The 26,140-nt window shown below is 35.8% G+C and overlaps 1 protein-coding gene across 1 annotated transcript in view; it reads left to right on the top strand.

The window, feature by feature from the left end:
* GNA13 (G protein subunit alpha 13) overlaps window positions 1-24,600 on the top strand; it is a 33,784-nt gene extending 9,184 nt beyond the window's left edge. Inside the window, exons 3-4 of the mRNA XM_026711201.2 lie at window positions 19,230-19,280; window positions 20,204-24,600. Coding sequence (XP_026566986.1) covers window positions 19,230-19,280; window positions 20,204-20,776 — 624 coding nt within the window. The 3' untranslated portion in view covers window positions 20,777-24,600. The remainder of the gene's footprint in view (window positions 1-19,229; window positions 19,281-20,203) is intronic.
* Window positions 24,601-26,140: the final 1,540 nt, after the last annotated feature.

Below are 26,140 nucleotides of genomic sequence, written 5' to 3'. Positions count from 1 at the left end.
TCTCTAGATCCCAAGGTAATTTATGCCTTAGTTAATTACTATTTTGATCACTGTAACATGCTTTAGATCAGGGGTTCCCAGTCCCCGGGCTGTGGCTGGTTTGGAACTGGGCCGTGCAAGTGTACGAGGGTCCATTCATGCGAGCCATTGCTCCCCACCCCCTCTGGGCTGTTAAGTCATAAAGACTGGGGACCACTGCTCTAGATGGAGCTGTGTTGAAGAACACATAGAAGTTGCAGTTGGCCCAGAATGTAGTGGCATGAGTAATTTGAGGTGTTTCTTGTTACATTCATGTACACTGCTGCTCCATAAGCTGCATTGCCTCCTAGCAGGCTTCTTGTGCAGGTATTATCTATAAAGTTGTACATGGCATGGGGCCAAGTTATTTGGGGAGGGGACCATATTTCTCTCACCTCCTTTACTCTTTCCACCAGATATAGCAGAGGGTATATTTCTGGTCCCTTCATTTAATATCATCTTGCTTTTTGTAATAATATTAGCTTTTGATAAGACATTTGAAATCCTGCCTGATTTCCCCAGGATCACAGGTTTAGGTGAGGTCTATTACTATTAGTGGGGTTGATGTTCTTGTTTTTTGTTTTATTTTTGGATTTGTGTGACCAGGATGTTATCCTCCAATCCCAAGGGTTTATGTTATGTTGTTCGTGCTCTTAATCCTTGTATGTTGCCTAGAGTCACTTTAATGTGAAATGGGCAGTTTCATAAATAAACACATCAACTTATTCCCCTTTCGCCATTAGAATTTGCTGAAACAAACATCATGTATATGCAACATCCACATACATACACTTCTAAAACAAGAACTTGAACATTCTAAAACAAGGACTGAACATTAAAGCTCAGAAAATCATTCCTACTTACTAAATCAGATATATAAACATTAGCATCTGAGGTGCACTATTACCTCATGGATAGAGTGCTAAACTCATAAGATTGCATTTTAATCCTAATCATGAAGCACGTATTTCTTGGGCTGGCTAAATATTTCAAAGAATCGTAAAACTAATAATTCAATCTGAAATACGATGGAAATTTTCCAGCATAAAAAAAATAGTTCCATTGATATATGATAAAATGTATTTCTGTGTTCTGCCTCAGTACACAATTGGCAAGATTCTGAGGCAATAGAAGTTTGAAATAAGCTAGAAAGGTGCTTGTTATCTATTGGACTATTAGTACGTTTAATATTTTGCAGCACCTATATTCTCTCATCTCATGGAGGTTAGTTTAAATTAGGATTTATAAATAAATTGTATTTTCATTACAAGCAGAAAGTGCATGCTATTTAGTTAAAATGTCACATTTTTAAACGATTGTAAGATTATTTTCAAAGTGACATATAAAATTGGTACAACACCTGTCTTTTCACACAGGCATTTCTTATATAAATGTATATCTGGTATATATTGTGCTTCAGTAATTTTTACTGCAAATTGTTTCTACAAGGGACTGTAGGGGAAGTATAATCTTTTTTGTCAATTTTCAATAATTAACTTTCAAATTGTAGTTGTACTACTAATACAAGACAGGGTACGTATTAGACCTTGATCTGCAGAACTATAGGGTAGTAAGCAACTTTATACAAGCAAGGCTTTTTAATAGCTTATATTGTGTACAAGAGTTGGCATTCCTAGCTATAAAATATTTGCACACAAACTGGGTCAAGTCTATGTAACTTTCACTTAGTAAAGGGCTATACTCTTGACCTTTACTCCTAAAAGTAGTGGATGGAGCTACTTCACTTTAGAATAAATTCCACATCAGACTTTTAAACATGCTTACAAAAATTTTGACTGTAATTTATGCAAGGGTAAATATATATTCAGTATTATTTATAGATGAAACCTTTCAAATCAACAGTTTTGATATTAATTCTTTTCTCTTTCTATAGGCTAAATAAACCTCTAATTTGGGATGTAACTTTTCAGAGAAGAGTACTATTATTGGACAATACTGTTTCTGTGTGCTTGCTATTGATGTGCTTGTAATTTCTTTTAATGTATGTCTTAAGTGGCTGCTTATAAAAACAAATAAGCAAAAGCCCTTTAGGCTTGTAAGCTGTTGAGCTGCAGGCCTATGAAGTTGCACAATAATATGATTGCCATTCTAAAATCAGTAAATGTTTAAATTCTTGCTTCCAATTTCTCTGTTATGCACAAGAAGGGTCCTTTTAATGGTTTCCTGCTTGTTACTACCACCAAACGCCGCAATCATTTGAATCTGATACTGTATAAATGAACTCACAATGTACAGTTTTCCTAATTAATGGAAACCACAATTAACAGAGATTCAGAAATATCAATATTTTCAATATGTTATGTGCACAATGAAATAGAGCATGGGAAGAAAAAAATGGACCAGGATTGTTTGCTTCATGTTTGTTCTGCTTCAATATAACAGATAATAGACAACAGATAATCAGAGTTGGAAGGTACGTTGTAGGTTATCTAGTCCAACCCCCCCACCCAAATGGGAAATACCTCTTTTTGGGGGGAGATACCTCTTTTGGACTTTATATTAAATAGGACTGAGAAATTAACTATTGAGCTATGCTTGATTAATTAAAAGGTGATTTAGAACATTGCAAAGATCTTATACATACACAATAATGCAGTGGTCCCCAACCTTTCCGGTTTTGCGGACAGGTGGGGGGAGGGGCAACGTGTTCAGTGTGAGTGGCAGGCATTCAGTTTGTATGAGTGGTGGGCACTCATGCACGTGCATGAAGTTTCATTCTGCTCGCAAAAATAGAGCTTTAGGCATGTGAGAGATTGCCCACCGCTCGCACAAATGGAGCTGTGTGCATGCGCTCATCTGCTGCTTGTGTGGCCCAGAGGGACTGCAGACTCCTGTAGAAATGCACTATATTTTCTGTTAACATCAGCAATATCTAGTCACTACGTTGTCAGGATGAAAATTGGGTTTAATTTTTACTTATAGTTATCCTTCATTTTCTTTGGCAGTATTAATGTGAAAACACATAATTTCTTATTCTTTGAGATCTCAGAAATTTTGATCCAGATCACTTTATTTTTTTTCTGGTTATTTTAAGCTGTGATAAGATGTTTTATTTTTTTTTAATATTGTATGCATGTACATCAAATATTGATAGCAGTGCAGTCACATAACTAATCAGATATTGCCAGTTGTCTTCCTCTTGTTCATCACCAAATATGTTATGAGGAATAGATACAGAAATATGGAATTTTACTTTATTTCATTATGAGGTAACTTTTACAAGCAAAGGCTAGTTGTCCTTCAGTCCTGCTATGGTTAATTATAGACTTAGTACTATAACAGCCAGCTACAAACAGAACTCATTTTCAAAGGAAACCATAGTGACTGTCAAGGTCAAGACAGTAGTAAATATCTATCTTGGTTTAGAGCCCATATGTATTAAGATGTATGTTGCAGGTAGATTTGGCCAAAAGCAGAAAATTTAGGACCAGAGTTTTAAGAAGCACAACATATACTTACATTATCTATATTTGAGATACATTTTGTTCTTAAATTTGGATAAACTTACATTTTGTCATCATATGGGGCATGGGAAAAGAAGAAAAAGATGTAATAGGACTATTCAGAATAATTTCAAAGGATGACAATTAATAATAAATATTTCCATTTGACAATTTCTAATACTGTATGGCTCAGATAATCTTTTCCCAGGATTAATCTTTTAGATGAGACTGACTACTTTGAAACAGCTTGCCACCAGATTTGCCACAGGATCACTGATTCTTGCCTTCACAAATTAGCTCGGAGCAACCAATTCAATTCTAGTTCCATTTTTTTTTTTGTAAGAGTTCGTTCTCTACCAGAGCTTAGTTTCTTTTCAGAATGTCATGCAAACACAGGAAATGTTAAAAGAGGAAATACACAATGTAAGCAAAAATAGCATGACTATTTGCTAATGATTTAGTTACTTTCGTACTGAAGGAGAATAATATATCTTGCACTCAGCCTTAAATTGTATTCAATATCCTGTTTGAAGATAAAATGCTATAAATTTTAAGGATTACATTATCCAAATCAAGAAACCAAACCAAGTAATTGATAAGTTGGTGAACAGTAAATTATATATATGTCAAATAAAATCAATTTTTTTTTTTTACTAGAAGTAATTCTGTTGGGTAAAAGCAAGATAACTCTGTATTTTGGGATATTTGGTATTTTATGTCCTAGTTTGTACATGTATTAGATGCATTAGATATAGTAATGGGGCCCTAAAGACATGATTTTGCAACAGGCCAGGGTGATATGAAGCCCATCAAGTGGTTGCTTCAATTGTTATCATCAGGAGGGGTGGGAGTTTATTGGATTTTGTCTTGGGGTTTTTTTTTCTATAAGTCATCCAGAGTTTTCTTGATAATATAAATATATGTGTGTGTGCATGCACACACACAAAAATCCCTTATACTGTGGTAATAGATTAAATTGTAAAAACCATATATATGGAGACTGGTATATATTCTGTCCCATTTCTGCATGCAAAGCTTAATGGGACAAGTTCTTCCGCAGGGCATATAGTTAACCGTATTCTGTACAGAATAGCTGTACAGCTGTTCATCTGACAAAACAGTTGATTTAGATGGCCTCTACAAAGAAATAGAAGGAATCTAGTCTAGATTATTCTATTTATTTATAATTTATAAAAGCATGATTGATAGTACATTCTCTGCTGTTATTGTTTCTACCAAAGCAGTGTTAGTATGTGAAGAAATTTTCACAAAAAAACTAGCCCGGAAGTGATAAATTGAAAGAGTTACAGCAGTACTAGTAGTCCTTAGGTTAACAACAGTAATTGGGATTGGGAACTACATCTTTAAGTGGTATGGTTGTAAAGCATGATATCATATGACAGCATTGATTTACAACAGTAGTTCTGGAAATTTCAGTTGTGACCATTAAATGAATCCTGCATAGTTGTTAAGTGCAATGTCATACCATATGATCTCCATTTGTGACTTCCTGCTGACTTCCTCATTGACTTTGCTTGTCAGAAACCAGTAAGGAAAGTCACAAATAGCAAACATGTGACCCAGGGACATTGTCATTGACATAATTGCAAGCCTGTTGTTAAGTGCCCGAATCATCATGTGAAGCTGCAGTGGCCAGTTTAGAAAACCAGTTGTAACTCTCCTTGTTCATTGCCATTGTAACTTTGAACAGTCTAGTCCCACCTTAGACACAAATTCACTTGAATGGTCTTGGATCAGTCACTCACTCTCAGCACAGAAGGAAGTAAATGGCAAACCATTTATGGAATCTTGCCAAAAAAAATATGCAATCACCAAAAATGAACCCTGACTTGAAGGAACCTCACCTCTCTCTCCCCACCCCCCCAAAGTATCTCACAAATAGCTATAGTACTCTAAACATGTGCTTTTCTAATATTACTTTGGTCACTTCTAAAATAGCTTGGTCACTCATATCCTGGTCATCTCTGAATGAGCTATTGCAACATGCTCTACATGGGACTACCCTTGAAAAGTATTCAGAAGCTTACAACTGGTACAGAGTACAGCTACACAAGCCATATTGGGTGCCCAAAGAATGACACATACGCACTGTTGTTTTGTGAACTGCACCAGGTGTCCATTTGTTTTCAGTCCAACTAAGGTATTGGTCATGGCCTATAAAGCCCTACATGACATGGGGCCAGGCTACCTATGGAACCAGTTCTGCTTCATCGCATCAGCCCATCCCATCCAATCAGGAAGGGAAGATATGTAGCAGACTCCATCAGCCAAAGTATTCTGGGAAGAGAGCCTTCTATGCCATTGACCCTGCACTGTGGAATATCCCCCACCCCCCCGAGATAACATAGGCCCCCGACTCTCCTGGTCTTCTGAAAAGGGGTCAAAACATGGTTTTGCGGTATTGCATGGGGGCACAAAGAATAATGCAGTCCTGGGGAAGTTGGTACCATGAGAGCCTTCCCTCTGTTCACCAATTTTAACAAGGCTAATTGCCTGCTTGGAAATACTTTGTTTCTTTGAAATTTTCATAATTTTATAATTTAAAAACTAAATTAACTTCAATATTTTAACATTAATGTTGTATACCTTTTCTTTCCATGTATCTGGGATGTTAGCTTCCAATCGCACTTCGTTATACACTTCTAATATTGCCCAGCTCAGGGTATCCTGTAATTCTTTATAAATTTCTACTGGAAGACCATCTGGTCCTGGAGTTTTTTGTTTTTTTTCAATTGCTTCTGTAAGTTCTGTCATTAATATTATTTCATCCAGCATATTCTTCACTGTTTCTGGAATTTTGGGTAGGTTAGCCTTGTCCAAGAACTGTGTTATTCTTTCTTTTTGTGTTTCATCATTGTCATATAAGAGGAGAGACAGCCAAGTGCAGAATGGCAAGGAGAAAAAAGAATGTTCAGAACGAGAAGGAACAAGAATAAAAGAATCCAGAGAAGTAAGAGCAACCAGGACTATAAACATGCAAGAAGAAGTAAATATGCTCTGTCAACATTAACAGGTTGAGCTCACCTACAAAAAGGAAGAAAACTTTTTCTAAACTACAAAAATTAAAACTGGTCATAATAGCACTGCAAGAAGCACATTAAGAAACAATATAAAAAGTTATTGGAACACCCCAAATTGGGGGAACTATTCTATTCACTATCACAGCAAAAAAAAAAGAGGTTAACTATTAACTATACGTTAGAGATAATAAATGCCAAGCCAATTTTTAATGATGAAGAAGGTAGAATCTTGATGGTGGAGGTGGCTTTGAATAAAAAACGGACTCTCCTGGTTGTTATATATGCACCAAGTAAAAGCCAAGAGGAATTCTACAAGAAACTTCACAAAAAAATATTAGAAGTAGAATATGAAAATATTTGCATCACAGGAGACTTTAACACAATAATTAATACAAAATTAGATTATGAAAGTAGTAAAACAAATAAGAAAACAAGAAGGACCCTGCCTAGAACTCTTATTAAAATTATAGAAGAATTAGCAATACATGACAATTAACCTGGAGAAAGTCACATTACACCCAACCTGAAAAGAAAAAAAGATACAATACATAACTTTTATAATGTTACATAACTTTTATATGCCTATATTGTACTGTACACTGCACAAAGTCCCTTTTTTGAGGGAAATGGGTAGTCTACAAATGCAAAATATTAATAAATATAAATATTTTCCTAATGCTCTGCTATAGCTATTTATAACTTCCTCTAATAGTACTCTGTCTTTATATATATTATAAAATCTTACCACTCCATTATGAAGTTCACAGGTAACAAGGTGCAGGAGGATGGGGGGAACCCAAAATACATTTTCCCATAGTATTGATTTCATGAAGTAACTGTTTCTGTAATGGGTTGCTGATGTGAGTTGAATGTTCAGTCTTACAAGATCTTACTTTATTTAGACATGCATTTATAAGGAAAACTCAAAAAGACAAAACCATAATGAATTAATATAAAATAGCATAGCTCATTAAAACCTAGTAAACAATAAAAAGACAGAACTGAAAACCTCTTCAATTTACTCACTAAAATTCAATTCATTCTAACCCCCAAACCTGGGTAAAGAACCAGGACATAACCACACTCCTAAAATTGTGCAGGTTTAGGGTTCACTTTATGCCTGGGGCAGAATGATTCCAAAGGGCTGGGACCTACTTAGAAGCTGTTCCATGTAAAGCTGCCTTTTGCAATTGACAGATGGCGAATTTGTCTAATGCCAATGATGTTCAATGAAGCTCCAGTAGTTTTGAAATTGCACCCAAAGCCCCTTTGACTCTAGGTACTACCTTTGCTTCTTTTTGCCACAGTTGTTCTATTTCTATTTGTAGGTCTTTGTATATTTTTAATCTTCTCCAGTTCCTTTTCTTCCATTCTGCTGACTCCAAGTATTGTCACATCCACTATCCAAGACTTTTTAAAAAGTCTTTCTTAACATTATTAAATCTGGGGTGTTATGTGCTAGGTGTCTCTCAGTTTGGACTCTAGAGTCCCAAAGCAATGTAGCTTTTTCATTTTCTATGACTTTCTCTATGTTATGGTTGCATCAGTTTTTGCTGGCAGGCAAATTATATTTCTTGCAGATTTTCCAGGGCACTATTGTTGCAACTTTGTCATGCTGTTGCTTTGAAGTCAATTTGTGTGATCATCTTGCAGCAGCTTACCTTTTCTTTGGCTTTTTTGCATAGGCGACACTTACTATCTGTTGCTGTCTTCTCAATTCTGGCTTTGTATGCATTTCTTCTTAAGGCTTGATCTTCTGCAGCGAGAATAAGTCCCCTGGTCTCTTTCTTCAACTTTCCTGCTCTTAGCCATTGCCAGGTCTTAATATCTTGCTTTCCCAGTTTTTTTTTTTTAAACGTGCTGCTCATGCAGTGATTTGTGTTTTCATGCTTTCATTCTGTTCCTCATTTGGTCTTTCTTGTAGGCCAGTTTGGTCTCTCCAGTAGTCAGTAAGTCTTCCTGGTATACTAACTTCAGTGCATCTTTTTCATTGTCCTTCAGATATTTTTTCAAATCCCTTTGTTCTTCTTCAACCATCTGATGTACTTACAAAATTCCAAGCCTACCTATTTGCCTTGGTAGGTAGAGTCTATCAACCTCACTGCAAGGATGAAGGGCATGATTCATTGTCCTGATTTTTCTGGTCTTCTTACCCATTGCTGGTAGTTCTGCTTGAGTCCAATCCACTAATCCAGCTTTGTATCTAATGATTGGAATTGCCCAGATGTTGATTGCCTTGATAGTATTTCCTGCATTGAGTGGACTTTTTCACTCTTGATGTATTCACCTCTATTTCTTGACTTTTTGTTGTTGTGGTTATTGACTTCAGTTGTTCCTACTGCTGCTGCTGCTATTATTGTTGTTATTGTTATTATGAAAATGCTAGAATGCATTGTGATGTTAAAGAACTAATACCTCTATCACTGTATCTAAGGAACCAGCATTTGAATAACTGAACTGAAATATTTGGTTCAGCTTTCTTCATTTGCAGTTGCAGAGAAAAACACATTATACAGCTTCTTTGAAAATAACATACTTGCTGAATATGAATTAGTTTGCATAACAGTGAGCATCTATAGTTTACTCAAATCTCTCAACTGCAAGAGGGGGGTGGGTGGAATTGGGGCCTGTAGCTGAACTTGGCTCTGGATAGCACTGATGAATTCAACAAAAGAACAGATGTCCCATGATTATTTAGAAACATTGGCAAAAGACCAACCAAGAGAATTTAGTAAAGGCCTATTTTAATGTTCCAAAGATACAAGGAAGACTGCTTTACAGACTTAATGTACAAACATCCAAGCAAGTTTCAGAACTAGAATTAGATAGAGAACATAATGCTGACCGGCTTACACAACACTGAAATGCAAATAGCAGTATTATTCATGCCTGTTTTATTCAACAGTTGGATCAGAACAAAAAAAGAGATATTAAGAAAAAAGACAAAATTAGCTGATCATATCAAAACCATCTGTTAGGGCACATATGTAAACTTTAGTTAGATATGATAAACATAACATATAAAATATATAATAAACTTGATGTAAATTTTAAAGAAATAGTTACAATATGACCATGGGAAGAATTACGGACCAAATCTATAAAATGTACATCAAATTATAACTTAAAAGGAAAATTGATACAAAATGTTCTACAAATGCTACACAATTCCATTAATATTATCTAAGGTAGAGATATCATACAGTAATAAGAGTTGGAAATGCCACACAAAAAAGAAAGCAATACCCCAAAGTATTTGAAAGGTATTCATGTAGTACAATGCAGAAAATTAGAATTTAAATTTAAAATGAAACCACGACTTTTTAAATTGGGTATAATCTCAGCAAAAATCAACAATATCATAATTTAATAAATATTTGCTTACTGCAGTGAGGATAAATTTTGCTCGGCACTGGAAGAAAGATACAATTTCTAGAATATTTGATTGGGAACTTGGAAGATATGAAGTAAAAAAAAATTCCTTTCTCACGTTATGCGGTCTGTGTCTTCCTAAATCTAGGTGGTTCTACTAATGCCTGAGTATTCAAGGGTTCTGCACAGTCTCTTAACCGTTCTTAGCACCGCACTCTTATGGACAGAATGCTCTGATGTGGTTCCTGGGATCTGTTGGAGCCATTCCAACCTTACAGTCACAGACCTGAGTGCTCTAGTTTCCACATCCTCTCCAGTTTCTTCTTTAGGTTAGGTCCTGGTAATTTTCTAGCTTCTCATATTCCTTTCTGATGTTGTTGTCACTTGACACTGCTGCATCTATCACCACTGCTGTCTTCTGGTCCTTGGTCTCTGCTGGTTGCAGCAGGCTGCGGAGTCCCTGCTACCAGATACCTCCCCCCTGTGCGCACACACAAACACACGTGAGTAGGGTATGGAGATGCTGGTGCAGTGCTGATCTGCAACCTGGTGGCATCCAACCAGGCCAGGCTGCAGCCAGATTTAGATCTGTGGGGTCACCTCAGTCCCACCCCCTGGGCGTGCACATAGGAGGTGGCAATTGCGCAAGTGCTGGCGTCCTGGGTGAAAGAGCAGCATTCAGAATGCAGTCCCCACAAATGGTGGGGCCCTCATGCTTGCTGTCTCCTGTGCACATGCCAAGGAGGCGGTCCTGAGGTTGTAGGTTGGCCATGGTCTGGTCTGGTCTGGTCTGGATGGACGCTGCCAGATTGCAGATCAATACCCAGTCGGCCTGAACTGGGCCGCAGCCCCACGGGCCAGATCTAACCACCTCACAGGCTGGATTTGGCCCGTAGGCCTTGAGTTTGACATTCCTGGTCTAGCCTATACATTTTGCAGATATTCCTATATACTTTATAATATTAACTACTTGGTTATATCATTTAAAGTAGGCTGTTCTTGTTGACTTCTTATACCCAAACACTTTGTTTTGGCCTCTTTATCTTCACCTTGGATCCTATCTAATGTGGTAGGCTCCTGTTTCTGTGGATCTGGTCACTGGTAGGTTTTCCCAATGTCTACTTCATCTACCACTGGCACATCCCATGCAGGGTCTTCACTTGCATGGCACTTCTTTCATGATCAGTACTCTCCTTCCTTATGTTGGCCAATCTGGATGGGAGGCAACTGCTAGCAGCTGGTTCATTTGTGCTACTAGGCGTTTATGCACTGCTGTTAGTTTCTTTAGCCAGTAGGTGTACAGTTCTTCATATTCTTTACATACTGTAGATGTTTACTACTGTGATGGTGACTGGTTCCTGTTCTGGAAGATTGCTGTTGTCTTTTCTCATGTCCTGTAGCCACCTTGCACTGGTGTTAGGTCTTCTCTTTACTTCTTATGCTTTTCCAGTACTATCATTTTTGGATACTGGTGGCACTGCTGTTAACGTGTTGTTGCACTGCAGTTGGGAGTACACCTTGGAATGGTTCTGTGGAGAACAGGGCACTTATCTTTGTGGCTTCTTCTTCTCTAGTATATCTCTTTAACTTGGGAGCCAGTGAGATGAGCCTTAGGCCCTTGTATTTTATTTTTTTTAGTAGCCATGTGGGGGGTGTATGATGTGATGTATGCATGGGAACCATTTGCTTAAATTTGCTTAAATTCATTTTCTATGCGTACTCTCTCCGTATATAAACTAGAAATTTCAGCAAATTTAAGTAGGAAAGGTTCCCATATATACAATATATCATGCAGCATGGCAAATATAATGATTTATAGTTGGGCTTCTTAGGGGGCTTAATATCTACAATGTTGTAAATTAGCAGATGTAAAATGGGAGAAATTAGAAACCCTGTGATTCTTTTTCTTTTTAAATTACTTTTCAGTTTTCCTCTGAAATTTATTTTTATTAACATGTTAGCTATAAAGATGCACATACAGAAGTAACTACAGGTACTCCTCAAATTACGACCACAACTGAGCCCAACATTTATGTTCTAAGTGAAATTTGTTAAGTGAGTTTTCCCCATTTTATGACTTTTCTTGCCACAGTTGTCAATCGAATCATTACAGTTAAGTTAGTAACCTGGTTGTTCAGCGAATCTGGCTTCATTGACTTTGCTTGTCAGAAAGTCAATCACATGATCCTGGGACTCTGCAACTGTCATAAATATGAATCAGTTGCCAAGCATCTAAATTTTGATTGTGTGACCATGGGGAAGGGATGCTGCAATGGTCATAAGTGTGGAAAACAGTCATAAGTCACTTTTTTCAGTGTTGTTGTAACTTTGAATGGTCACTCTAAGTACTATTGCTATTACTATTGCTAAAGTGCTGGGACATACTCTAAAAAAATCCAAATACATTCATTCGTCAAAAAGTTACATACTTTCCTGTTATAAATTATATTTTTCCTCCTCCTCTCTCCCCCCCCCCAATTTAATTGTGTCTGAATCTCAGAGTCTGGCTGAACAAGTCTCTGCAGCTTTCTTGACAAGGTTTTTCAGAAGCGGACTAGAACTCATGGGTCACCCAAATGTTGATAATGTGATTGTGGGGATGCTGTGGCTATTGTGAGGACTTGTTATAAATCAGTTTTGCTAGTGCTGTTGTAACTGTGTCACTAAATGGTTGTAAGTCAAAGACTACCTGTAGAGGGCCTGAAATAACTTTCCTCCTGCATTTCCAGACTGCATTAAAGTATCTATTTAAATAGTTGGAAACTATCAATATTGGCTTTTCTGTGTAAACGTAAGGTTAGAATTCTGGAGGATGAATTCAGCAGCATGAATGCATTTAGTTTTCTTGACAAGTTGCCTGTTGTATGAATGTTAGTTCTGCAGAGAAACTTCCTATGAGTTTATAAAATTTTAGGAAAATATAAGTTTCTGCTGAATCTTTTCAGCTGTAGAATGTTCTAAATTGGATGCTGGATGGTTGTAACCGATTGCACTGATGATTGTTTAAAGAATGAGGTGCAAGTAATCAACCCGTTGTAGGCTTTCTTATACAACAAATTAAAATGCAGTATTGCAGACTTCTGCTGACTGCAATTTGGCAGTTCAAGTCTCATAGCTCAAGGTTGACTCAGCCTTCCATCCTTCCGAGGTCACTAAAATGAGGACTCAAATTGTTGGGGGGCAATATGCTGACTCTGTAAACTGTTTAGAGAGGGCTGTAAAGCACTATGAAGTATATAAGTCTAAATGCATAGCACAATTTTGGAAGAGTACCTATTCTAACCAGGGCTCATAGTATCATGTGATACTATGCGCCACCAGGGCTTCCCAACAGTTGCATCAAATACAGAATTGTTTCTTCCTATGACTCTTAACTTTGCTGAATTAAAAACTTGTACTTGTTTTAATTTAAATCTGATGGTTCAGATTTAACACAAGATTTCTGGTCCATCTTAATAAACTGAAAGTAAATATATGCATTCTTTGAGAACTTGAATTGTCATGGCCATTCATACCCATGCATGCCTGTTCAGTTTCTTATCTTCCTGCTGAAAATAATGTACTGCTTCTGTGGACAACTGTGTCCACAAAGGGGTAACTTTTCTCTTAGCTTTTTCACGAAAGCACAATTTATAAATATTCTCTTAGCTTCTTAAAGATCAACAAATAAACTTACTGAATAAATTTTGTGGATCACAATTTGTTTAATCAGATGTATGGAGCACAGTTTGTAAGAGAGAAGGCATTTGAATGGAGGGAGAGAAGAGAAAGCATAGAAATAGTAGAAGGAAAAATGAAAAGCAAAATTGTTTTATATGATCAAACAGCAAATTAGCTGAGAAAGATAATTTTGTATTGAATACCTGATTAATATAAGTAGTATAAGGATATTTATTTAATTAGTGATAAATTGTGTCAAACTATCTGATATATGGTGGTTCATCTCTTGGTGGTTTCACAGTGAATGTCTCTCATTTGTCTTTTCAAGGATGGGCATCTTGAGGTAAGATGCAAAGTCCTGGGAAGTTGAAATGTTCCTCTCTGGTCAGTTCCCTTCCTCATTTCTTCCCATCCCCCCATTCACCTACTTCAAAGCAAATATGGACATAGACAAATGTTGAATGAAAAGCAATGCCTTCAACACCCCACCCCCACATATTGGTTTCAGTAATGAATTTCAGTTTGAAGGACTCCTTTAACAGTCAAAAATTGAATTGCTGTGACAAAAGTTTCCATTTCAGAAACAATAGCAGTGCCACCTTCGTCCTCGGCAATATCCTACTAACTATAGTGAAAGGAACAGATCTTAAGAATGTGTCAGAGCTGCTAGTGCGTCATTATGGCTATCTTTGTGCAAATTTTATATAAGGCATTATATTTCACTCAGCCCTTATATAATATTTCACTCACAAATTATACTTGATACATCCAACGAAGTTGGCTGTGATGCATAAAAGTTGGTGTAATAAGTAATTTTAATCAACAAAACTATTTGTTATTGTTTGTGTTCTATAAAAAAACAATGTAAGTTTTTATTAAGGGTTCATTTGGCCCTGGTAATAGTTTGGTAATAGTAGAAAAAAGTATATAATAATAAGAGTAATATAATATTATAATAGATAATAGTACCTGAACTCACTAAGTTAAGATGATTCTTAAGTATATGAACTGAAAGAGTTAATAGAACTTCTTTACATGCAGCTCAAGTTCTTCCAAACATGGGGAGTTCTGTAAATCAAGCTGCTTCTGGGCTAATGGTAATGAATCACTACTGGATTGTAGCAATAAAAAGACCAATGACAAACAAAAAAGAAACACTGGCAGGTCTTGAGACTTTAGTGATTTGCAGGATTACAAATAAAACTAAAAAAAAAAACGGAAAAAATTCAACCATTATGAATTGAGCATGCAGACACAGAAAGAGTGGTTGGAATGATGCCAGACTGTGAATGGCAGGTTTGAGGAGTGTTAAATTTCAGTCTTTTTAATAGCAGTCATTTAAAATTCATGGTACAAAACTATCCAATTCTGTTGATGGCCAACAGAATTGGCACATTAGAAGAGCATACAGCACTGTATGATAATTTTCAGAATGTAAACTGTTCATCAAACATTTGTAAGCCATGCCCCATCACTTTTAATTAGGAGAGCACAAAGCTGTGGTTGAGGTTTCACTGTTCTAACAGTTATTTGTTAACCATTTAAGTCATGATTCCCTCACTTCGTCTGCTTTGTAAGCAAAGTATCAGTCACCTCAGTGTGAAGCAGTATTTTATCTCTTGTTTATGTCTGGATCCACTAAGACTCTGATACCTAGTATTCTCTACTTTGCTTAATGACTATTCGAAACTGTCATTTAGAATACCACACATTACTTCTAATGTATTTCACCCACCTTGACTTTTGCCCTCTGATTGCTGCTTTACTCACTACTGTGGCAATTTATTTTAATTAAAACACATCTAGGACTGTGAATAGTTGCAAGAACTCTTATGTGATTCAATAACTTTAATAATCCTCACACACAATTTCTTTTGTCATTGTTTCTACTGGCCCTTGAAGTGGGTGCAGATAACACTACAGGTAGTCCTGAACTTGCAGTAATTTGTTTAGTGACCATTCAAAGTTACAACAGCATTGAAAAAAAAAGGCTTCTGACTGGTTGTCACATTAATACTATTGCAGTATCCCTGTGGTCACATGAGAATTCAGATACTTGGCAACTGGTTCATATTTTTGACAATTGCAGTGTCCTGAGGTCAAGTGATCATCTTTTGCAATAATCTGACAAGCAGTTTGTGAGAAAGCCAGATTCATTTAAAAACCATTAACATTTATAGTGATTCACTTAACAACTGTAGCAAGACAGGGCATAAAAACTCACTTAACGCCTGTTATGCTTAGGAACAGAAATCTTGGGCTTAATTTTGGTCATAAGTTCAGCATTATATGTATATGGATCTTATATATTTAACTCAAGAAGATCTCATAGAAAACTACCCTGAAACTGGTATTAGGGTCTTCCTCAATGGTGGGTGTGGCTTCTGGTGCTTCCTGCATCATCATCCTGTTCCACTTTAATGACTATAGAGTGCATAGTATTATTCTATAGAGAATTGGGGCAGGGAGGGAGAATGACCTCTTTTTAGACAAGTTTACCAATATATGTTTCCAAAATCAGTGTGTGATATCTATCTGATGTCCCAATCCTTCTATACCATCTCATTTAGTATCCACAATCCATTCTCTAATTTGAAATTTTATGTGTTGAGAGAGAAGGGGGTGGAGAAGGGGGGAGAGAGAATATGTTGTGAATACCACTGGTTTTGCTGCCTCATTTAAATAAAGTTCTCTTGTACAACTACGTCAGTGTTACCTTCATTCCAGCATAAAATTTGTTTCATATGCATTGATTGGAAAATAATTTTTGAAAGCATTTTATTTGCTAACAGTTGCTAAACAAGAAGTGTTTATATTTCTCAACTTTAAGCATGTATGTTTTGCTGTTTTCTTAGTTCCTTCTCCATTCAATGGCTCCAGTCAATGATAAGACAGAAGTTGTGATTGCTGCTTTATTGATTAATATATGTCTATATGGAGGATTGGGGTGTGTGTGTGTGTGAGTGCATAATAAGATGACACAATTATTGAAAGAATAAAAAGCCTGTTTTGTTTAGATTTGAAATGGCAGTTTTGAATTTGAAAGAGCATTTTGGAGGATGGCGATGATAATGGCAATAATGATAGGGCAGCATACATAGAATTACTTCATCCAGTATTTCCCCATTTAAAATTTGTAAGGTAGATTGGGTCAAAGATACCGATTGTCCCAGTTAACAACCAAGCTACTATGTTTGAGAAGAGTTTTAAACTTGTCTGTCTCTCATCTTACCAGTATATCATATTGTCCCTCCATATATTAAAATAGTAATTTGTATATATCTTATCTTATATAAAGTTACCAAGCATCTGACATGACTGAATAGTTAAAATGACAACATATATCTTATCAAATTTCTACTTGTTCTGATCAAGGCTTCCTGAGACACCAACAAACACACGTTAAATCCAAAACCCTTTTGTTTTAGTTTTGTTCTGACCAAGGCTTCCTAAACCATAATTACGTACACACTTATTTTAAAAACAAGACATTTTATTGCAATGCTGGGAGTTGTTTTCATTCTCAACTGGAATTAATCTCAAACAGTCCCCTGAGATAAGCACCCACCTTACTTTTCTGTGAAGTGCTGCCAATAACAGAAGTATCAAATGAACTAGGAAAAAAAACAATCGAAATACAAAGAGTTTCAAGAATGAATCTGAACTGAACAAACTACTTTGCTTCTGCAAAGGTTTCGTCATCTTTGCCTGACCTTTATACCTTATGGGAGGGGCAATCACCTCCCAGCCTTTCTCCCAAGTCGCCCCTTTTGTTTCAGCTACTCTCACCTTCTAGCAGCTCTGCACACATGCACACTGGGAACAGACTCCCCTGGGTCCTCTGCCTTGCTGCTGCCAGACTCCGAAGGCCGCACCCCACTCCCAGATGATCCTGGCCCCATCTCTGCAGCAGACGCAGGACCTTCATCCGAGTCCTCTCCAGACTCCCTGATTGGTCCCCATTCTTTCCCACTGTCTGATTCCGCTGCTGTCAGCACCAGTTATCAGCAAACCATAACAAGTTCAACGGCTCTGAATTATTGTCATTCACAGCCTGTAATGAGTCTCAACCAGTTATAAATAGTCCCATGGAAGTCTGCCAAAGTTCTTAGGGAGAAGTCTGATAAGAACACACCTTTATCTTACTTGAAGTGCTGCCAACGACTAAAGTACCAATTAGTCTTTCAAAACCAAACGGAGCACAAATTCACCATAGAGCTTTCAGGTTCCAAACCAACCAGAGCAAGCAGCGTTGCTTCCTGCAAAGGTTCCTGTCCCTTTGCACTTCCTTTATATCTTATGGGAGGGCAATCACCTCCAAGCCTTACTCCCGAGTTGCCTTTTTTGTCTTAACTATTCTTGCCTTCTGGTAGCTCTGCACGCACGCACACACACAGAGGGAACAGGCTCCCCTTGTTCTTCTGCCTCACTGCTGTCAGATTCTGGAGGCTCTGGAGTCAGCACATAACTCCCAGATGGCCCTGGCCCCATCTCTGTATTGGATGCATCATCTGAGTCCTCCCCAGACTCCTGGACTGGCCCATGTTCTTCCTCACTGTCCAATTCTGCTGCCATCTCCGCAGGCTGCCAGAGGATCACAACAATGCTATCTATTAAAAGATATAAGCAATGCTATCTAATAAAAGATATATGCTAATATTAAACATGGAGATAATCCCTTCAAACATTTCATCACTCCATAACAGATCTAAACGTGGCTGTTGTAGAACAGCAGATCAAGTGACAAATTGTAAAACTCAATAGATTAAAAACTTTTAGGCAATCTTAGAAAGTCTCAAAAACACAATGTTTTTTTTTAAAACATGTAACTGTTAATTGATAAGATACTTGTAATCTGTGTCACAGGTAACTTGTATCTTCATAACCAACTTGTCTCTTCCTTTCTCCCCCCCACCTTACCCCAATTTACATCTTACACCAATTTAGCCACTCTGTGCATCTGATCAAATAAGCTGCAGCTTATTTTTTTTTAATCTTCATTAGTGAGAGAAGATACTAGCAGATTCCTGATTTTTGCAACCATAGACCAACAGCAGCACTTCTCTTAAAATATAATCATATGCTTTGAGCATAATAGTATCGAAAGAGAGATCTCACTAAATGGTGCACAATGACCTGCACAATGTAAATTATTCTGTTTTCCGGAATAGTCAATGGTACTACCCTCTGACAAATGCTAAATAAGATTTTAAACATATATGTTGCAGAGTGAATGAGTAGGAGGAAACATTTTGTAATTTGTTCAGAAAACAAAATGTTTTGGGGAATCATTGGGAGCAATTATGTAAACCCCTCCCCCCAAAGTACCGGTAATTATCCTTATTTATCTTTCTTTAAATAGGGTTTATAACCTGGGGGTAATTTACATACTTTAGTCCAGTACACATTGTCCACAGCACAAGTATTAAGGATAAATGTTTGTAACCTTCAAAATAGATGTGTTTAACTGCATAATTCATCAACTGAATGGTTGCAGTGTGTGTCAAAGACCGAAATTCTCAGGATATTTTACAGGTGAGTATTTAACTTATCTGTAAAATATACTGAGAATTTGGTTGCAACTTTCATGCACAAAACCTTACTTTATATTAAATTGCTCTTTAAAAGTCTGTTTCAGAGCATAATTAATAATTGTATTTATTTTTCACTTTAGGGAGAATCAATAAAATATTTTCTGGACAATTTGGATAAACTTGGAGATCCAGTAAGTTTTATTTCTAAATTTGGTATTTGGATACTGTGAAATACTAGAAAGAAATTTGTCTTATTTTTAGATTCAGATATCAATAATAAGATGTAGCATTTTCAAACTATAATTACATTTAATTAATATTTGATTGCAAACTAAATGTTGTAGACCCTATGATATTCTAAGATCCAGTGTCAAATATTGATATTGTGTATTGATATTGTCTACTGTTTGCTGATTGTTCTAAAGTCACTTGAACTATAATTCTTGACCCACCTCTCATAGTTTAGTGGGAACCGTTTCATCTATTTCCTAAGAGTTACTAACTTAGGAATTTAAAGACTATTGACTTGGTTAATGGATTCATTTTAGGTAGTATCTAGTTAGATATAATACCTGCCCATTTTGGATACATTACACATGCTCTTAAAATTTATATCTTTATCAGTTAACAGTGGCAGAAGGGTCTAAAGCATGGAAATGAGGGCTCCAATAGGTTCTGTGTAAAAGTGCTATTTATTTATGTATACAATGCTTTGCTCACTCAGTATTATTTATTTATTTATTTATTTATTTATGTATACAATGCTTTGCTCACTCAGTATTATGTTAAGGTGACAAGGTCAAAATAGATTACTCATTTTTCAAGGAACAATGAAATTTTTGCTTTCATGGCCATTATGCAAGGTTACACATTGCTTTACATTCTTACGTTACTTGGTACCAACTTGTCTCAATAAACAACAATCTAAAATTAGAAATTTCACTATTAATTTGCTAAAAGCTTACTCTTACCACTATTTTAACTTTTGATATTGCATTTCATATAATCATTCTGTGAATTCTTAAAATGTAATAGTTTTTCCTCTTTTCAAATGTAAGATCAGTTATTTTATTTTTCAGTAGTTGCATTAACAACTCAGATTATTTCCCCCCAGGATTATCTTCCCTCTCAGCAAGATATTCTGCTAGCACGAAGACCTACAAAAGGAATACATGAGTACGATTTTGAAATTAAAAATGTTCCCTTCAAGATGGTTGATGTAGGTGGCCAGAGGTCAGAAAGAAAACGTTGGTTTGAGTGCTTTGATAGTGTCACTTCAATACTATTCCTAGTTTCATCAAGTGAGTTTGATCAGGTACTTATGGAAGACCGGCTAACAAATCGCCTTACGGAATCTTTGAACATTTTTGAAACTATAGTTAACAATCGGGTTTTCAGCAATGTGTCCATCATTCTCTTTCTAAACAAGACAGACTTGCTTGAGGAAAAAGTGCAAAAAGTGAGCATCAAAGACTATTTCCCAGAATTTGAAGGGGACCCTCACAACTTAACAGATGTCCAAAAATTCCTGGTGGATTGTTTTCGTACCAAACGCCGGGACCAGCAACAGAAGCCCTTATACCACCATTTCACCACTGCTATTAATACAGAAAATATTCGTCTGGTATTCCGTGATGTCAAAGATACCATCCTTCATGACAACCTCAAACAGCTCATGCTACAGTGATGTTGAAAAGACTGATTTGTGTTACTAGTTTACAGCAGGAGTTTAAAAAGTAAACCTGGTCTTGTCAAGACCTCATGATGTGTGGGTAAAAACTGCTGCTGTTCTGATTGCCAATTTCTCTTAAAATCAAAATCTCTTCCTGTTCATTATTTTTGAATCAGTTTTAACTTTTAATAGACTTTTTTTAAAGCTAACTCAAGGTTTTAAATTATTCTGCCTTTTTCAACTATAAAGCCTAAACTATTAACTTGTAGATATGTGCTTGAAAGAAATTATTTGGAAACATGCAAAGTTCTTTCAACTGGTTGGATTTTAAGAGAGCTATTGAAGAGTTTTCCTGACTTAGACAACCACCACCAATTGTTTCATATGGTAAATGGCTTTGCTTTGTCAAATAATTAACCTATATTTCAAGTTTACAATGCACTTCTTCCATATTAATAAAAAGTGCTTTTAGATGGTACCAGGGAAAAAAAAAGAAAATTGCCACTGAATCATGAAATCAAAATGAATAATACATAGGAATTCTTGGTCTTGATTGGTTTTTGCTAGATCATACAATTTGACAAAACCTCATTATTTTACAATTTGGGCCTCAGTTAACTTAAACTAAAAAGAGAATTCTTCTCAGTTGCCATGAATAAACCATTGTCTGCGAACACTCTTTTTTCCTTTTACTAAGATATTGCGAATTGGATTAATGGTGGAAGCCAAGCACAAATTTGTTTTTCCCAAACAGTAATTCAGTTTTTAGATGTCAAATGTAGCTTATTAAAGAAGGCTAACACGAGTATATACAACTGTAGTTGACAGAAGTAGCCATTATATTAGCCAAAAAACCCTAAAATTGAATTAAAGTGTAAAGCAGCTGAGTGATATTAGACAAATGATACGTTAAAAATGGTAAAATTAAAAAATATTCCATCTTCTGACTCAGTTACACATTTTGAAGACTTAATTTTGCAATGAAATAATAAAAATAATAGCTTTGTTGATGCTTTAATACTGGTCAAAGCCAGTGTCACCTGTAATTCTGAATATCTTTAATTATATTTTTATCCTAGGTTCCATCATATTGAGCTTTAAAGAGGATATTTACAAAAGGGATTGACACTTGGGTTCTAATGTTTAATGCAATAAATATATTTGCTTTGCTTAAGAACAAAAACAATTAGCAAATTTCCCTTCTTTGTTTCATTTGTTGCACAGGCCAAATTTAGTCATTGTTCTAAAAGAAACCCAATTATCCTGTAGTTTTTGTAAAAAGTTTTTTATATTTTTGAGAAAAAATACATTTTTGCCATTCATCAGACTAGGAAAATTAAGTTTGTATGCTAATTGAATGCTTTAACAGCAATTGGCCTAGTCCAGTGCCAATAAATGGTTAATTGATGCAGTATCTTATAATCTAAAGTGCCTCTTGGGTTGTTTTTTTTTTAAACTAATAGTGGCCTTACAGTGAACACCAGTTTAGCTGGTTGGAGAAAAGACAACAGAGTGCAAATAAATGATAATTGCATTTTTGCTAGAGCACAAAGCCAACATACAGAACCTTCAGGATTCTAGGGTGAAACAAAAGGGAATGTCATTTTCTCTATACTGGTATTTTAGAATACTACCAACACTGTTAAAAAGAGGGAAGTGAATGGTAAATAAAACTATATATACAAAAATGAAACACCAATTTTAACAACTCTGCTGACAAGTATTGTTTAGACTATCCATTTTCTTCCAGAAAAATGACTTAGAGGATAGTGAGGAAATTTGTTAATATTTTATTCTGGAAATGTGCAACTGTGGAAAATTAAAGCAACTTAAGTGATCATTATAAATCTCAACATATTTCATGCATATGGGCTTACATGTATTTTAAGTAGCTCTAAGAGACTACAACTTCAATGATAGGAGATGGTGGTTTTTCCCTTCTTACACAGACCTGCTTCTCTCAGTCATATGTACAGAATTTGAGAGTGGCAGAATTGGTAGGAAAAGTAACCCAGAGTTATTTAAGTAGTTCTTTTCCCATGCATTTCTCCCCTTAATTTGTCATGGACTTTTTTGATTTTTAAAAAAGAATTCTGGGGAGGATAAACTATGTTGTGCCAATTTTGGATAAGTGAAATGCTGTACCAAAATTTTTGGTGAGAGAGATTGAATCACTGTTGCAATAGTTAAATCACTAGCTCACAAACCTGAGGATCCTCTAGTTCAGGGGTGTCGAACTGGCAGCCCGTGGGCTGGATGTGTCACATGCAGGCCACGCCCACCCAACCTCCGCAAAGGGAACATGATACTGTGAGTTTGACACCCGTGCTCTAGCTCATTGCTGTTTTTTTCCCCTCTTCTCCTATTACTATGGGTTCATGGACTCTAAACTGTTGGGTACAGACTTTAATGTCCCCTTTGGGATATCTGGTATTTTTTTATATATAATTTTTAATGTGTTCTATAGTCTGAAATAAAACAGGAGTTTAAAAAAATCTTGCTAATAAGAGTGGCTTAGTTGTCTCAAGTAAAATTCTTTGTTGCCAGAGGCCTTCATAGAAACGTTTTTACAAACGTTTTTAAACATTCTTTTTATTTGGTGTGATAGGTTTTCAAATTTATGAGGACTTTTTAAAAATCTAAATTTTCACTTCAAAACTGACCTTTTTTGTATTTTAGATTTTCATAAAGTTCAGTATTTTAAAATCTAAAGCAGAGGTATTTAAGTTCTTGCATACTTAATTTCCTTAAACTTTAAACCAGTCATATTTTAAATACAGTATTTAGCCTTGTGCCTTATTTTGCAGAAATTCAAAATAGAGACCCATTTCTCAAGACTTGAGAAATCCTCTTATTTTCTCACTGTGAAATAGGTGAAAATACAGGATAGAACAGAGCTTTGCCTCATTCCCAATTTCCTGTACTGATAATGCCAAAGAGTAGTTCCAATATAACTTTTGACAGAAGAAAAACATTGGAAGGATCGTCCTTATACTCTGTGACCACAGTCTGGCAGGTGTTTTTCTCTCAAGTTAAATTTGACTGTTTTGAACAGAACTGGACAATGTATTTCTACAAATGTTGCTGAACAAGCAACTGCAAGTTACCCTTCCTAACTGGTTATGTTAGCAAGCATTGCTAAAAACTAATGTTCAACATCAGACAACCATATATTGCCTGGCCCTATTTTAAAGGATAAATTTAAATGGAGATAACAATAACAAATTTCTTCTTAAGCTGTTGGTTAGGGTTTTTTTGTGTATTATGGTAATCTGTTCAAAAAGCAATTAAGAACTTCTGATTGATGGTACCACAACTTAAGTCTTATTTTAAAATCAGGTTTAAAATATATAGCGCAGTAGTGTCCTTGGCAGTTTTGTTTAACTTATACTTGAAAGCAGATGATTGCCAATTATTTAAAACTGCTTTCACTTTCTTCAACAGCAGCAACAGGTTATGTGCTATTAAGTTGTTAGTAAAACATATTTTGTAAAGACTCCACAGAATCGTTAATGAAACCATGATTTGTATTACTTTTGTATAAATGAGGGATAAGTTTTATGACTATACTTTTGAAATATGTGTATCTTCTGCAATTTTCTAGGAAAGAAGAGAATCTACTACTTTGTAAATTCGCTCCATCCCTTTTTTGTCCATGTTTGGCAATAAATTATTTCTAAAGAAAGTCTTCAAATGTATCATTTAAAATGGTTTGATTACTAAAAGATGAAAGCTTCATTTAGTTGTACATTGCTCTCTGTATATAATTTGCAAGTGTTCAAGCCATTAATACTGCCTTGTGTAAATTACTGACAGTAAATAAACAATATACATCCTCATGAAGCTTGTATTTTTTACTTTAGAATTTTTTTAAATTAGTTTTCAGTACAATCATTTTTGACCACCTAGATTTAAGTAAACTTTAAGCTGTTCACTAAATTTAGTGTTGTGGTTCTGTGATCGGTTCTGTTGATCGGTTCTGTGATTTACAAGGTTCAGTGATTTACGATGTGCACACCTGTAAATCATCATCAGCTTGCTGCCTGGACAACTAAGCAACCCTGAGTGCAGAGAAGCAGCGTTTGAAACAGCACTTTTTTCCTGCTTTTTCAACTGCAGCTGTGCCTTGCACAGCAGCTGAGGTTGAAAAAGCAAGAAATAAAGATCAGTAAGAGCCCAGGCGGGTGGGTGGGCCAAAACTTCAGCAGACATAGAACCGGTTCTATGCTGCTCTTCAGAACTACCGGTTCTACAGAGCTGGACAGAACCAGTAAATCCCACCCCTGCATAAGTCATAGGTAAAAAACGTGTTGATGTATACAAACATTAACTGAGAGAAGTTAAATGCATACAAAGAGAACAATTACACTTTCTGAGCTAAGTAGGATTTGACTGCTTAACTAAAGAGCCTCAAAACTATAATCTTCCTAAATTATTTTTTCTCTGCTTAAAATAAGCCATTGTTTTCAATCTTTCTTGAACCTTTGTTTTAACTGCCCTTATTCACAAATTAAAATATGAATAAACAACAACTGTTCAGGTTCATACAACATGATTAATCCACAAGAAACAAAACACATTTTTATGTAGACTGATTTATGTACCAAGTTAAAAGTTTTCAAGTGTTTTATCTTGTCCTAAAAAGGAAGTTGAGCACAGTATGAACAGAATATATTAGGAAAGAGATTTTGATTTTTTTATGCAATGCCATATACATGATTGATTTTATTTCTACCTACCTAGAAGCCTTGCCTGTGTTGAGCAAAATTTCTCAAGTTTTTCTTCTCTTTAAAAGTACCTTTGGGATTGCACAATGATATGACAAAGGGAAAAATCTCCAATTCCAGCCAAAATAACTAAAAAAAATCCACCAATCTTTTTTGACTTTTAAAATTTACTGGCATTGCATTATTTTTTATCCAACTACTTATATCTACAGACACTTAAAATTTTAAATCAAGGCAAATAATGCAAATACAATAGTAGTAGTATTCATTACTTGTAAGATATCTAAATAACATATCTTACCAAATCTTAGTGCCAAAAGCAGAACAAGATATTCCTCTTTCCCTTGACATTTTCTTTCATGTTAACAAATAATTGGGCATCAATCTCTACAGCACTTGTAAATAAGAGAAGCTGCTTTTCTTGCCACTTTTCCTAGGCAAAAGTAACTAAGATACCTTCATTGATTCAATGTTAGTCTTGCTTAAACTTAGCTCTTCAGGAAAGGTATGTTGTTACAGGTAATCCTCGACTTACAACAGTTGACTTAGTGACCTTTTGAAGTTAGACACTGCAAAAAGTGACATGATCATTTTTCATACTTACAACCATTACAGCATTCCCATGCATGTGATCAAAATTAGACCTTTGGCA

Source organism: Pseudonaja textilis, chromosome 2 (assembly GCF_049901715.1).
Source record: "Pseudonaja textilis isolate UNSWEBS1 chromosome 2, rPseTex1.2, whole genome shotgun sequence".
NCBI classification, from domain to species: Eukaryota; Metazoa; Chordata; class Lepidosauria; order Squamata; family Elapidae; genus Pseudonaja; species Pseudonaja textilis.
The sequence above is the reverse complement of the archived record's forward strand: the minus strand, read 5'-3'. Positions and strand labels throughout refer to the sequence as shown.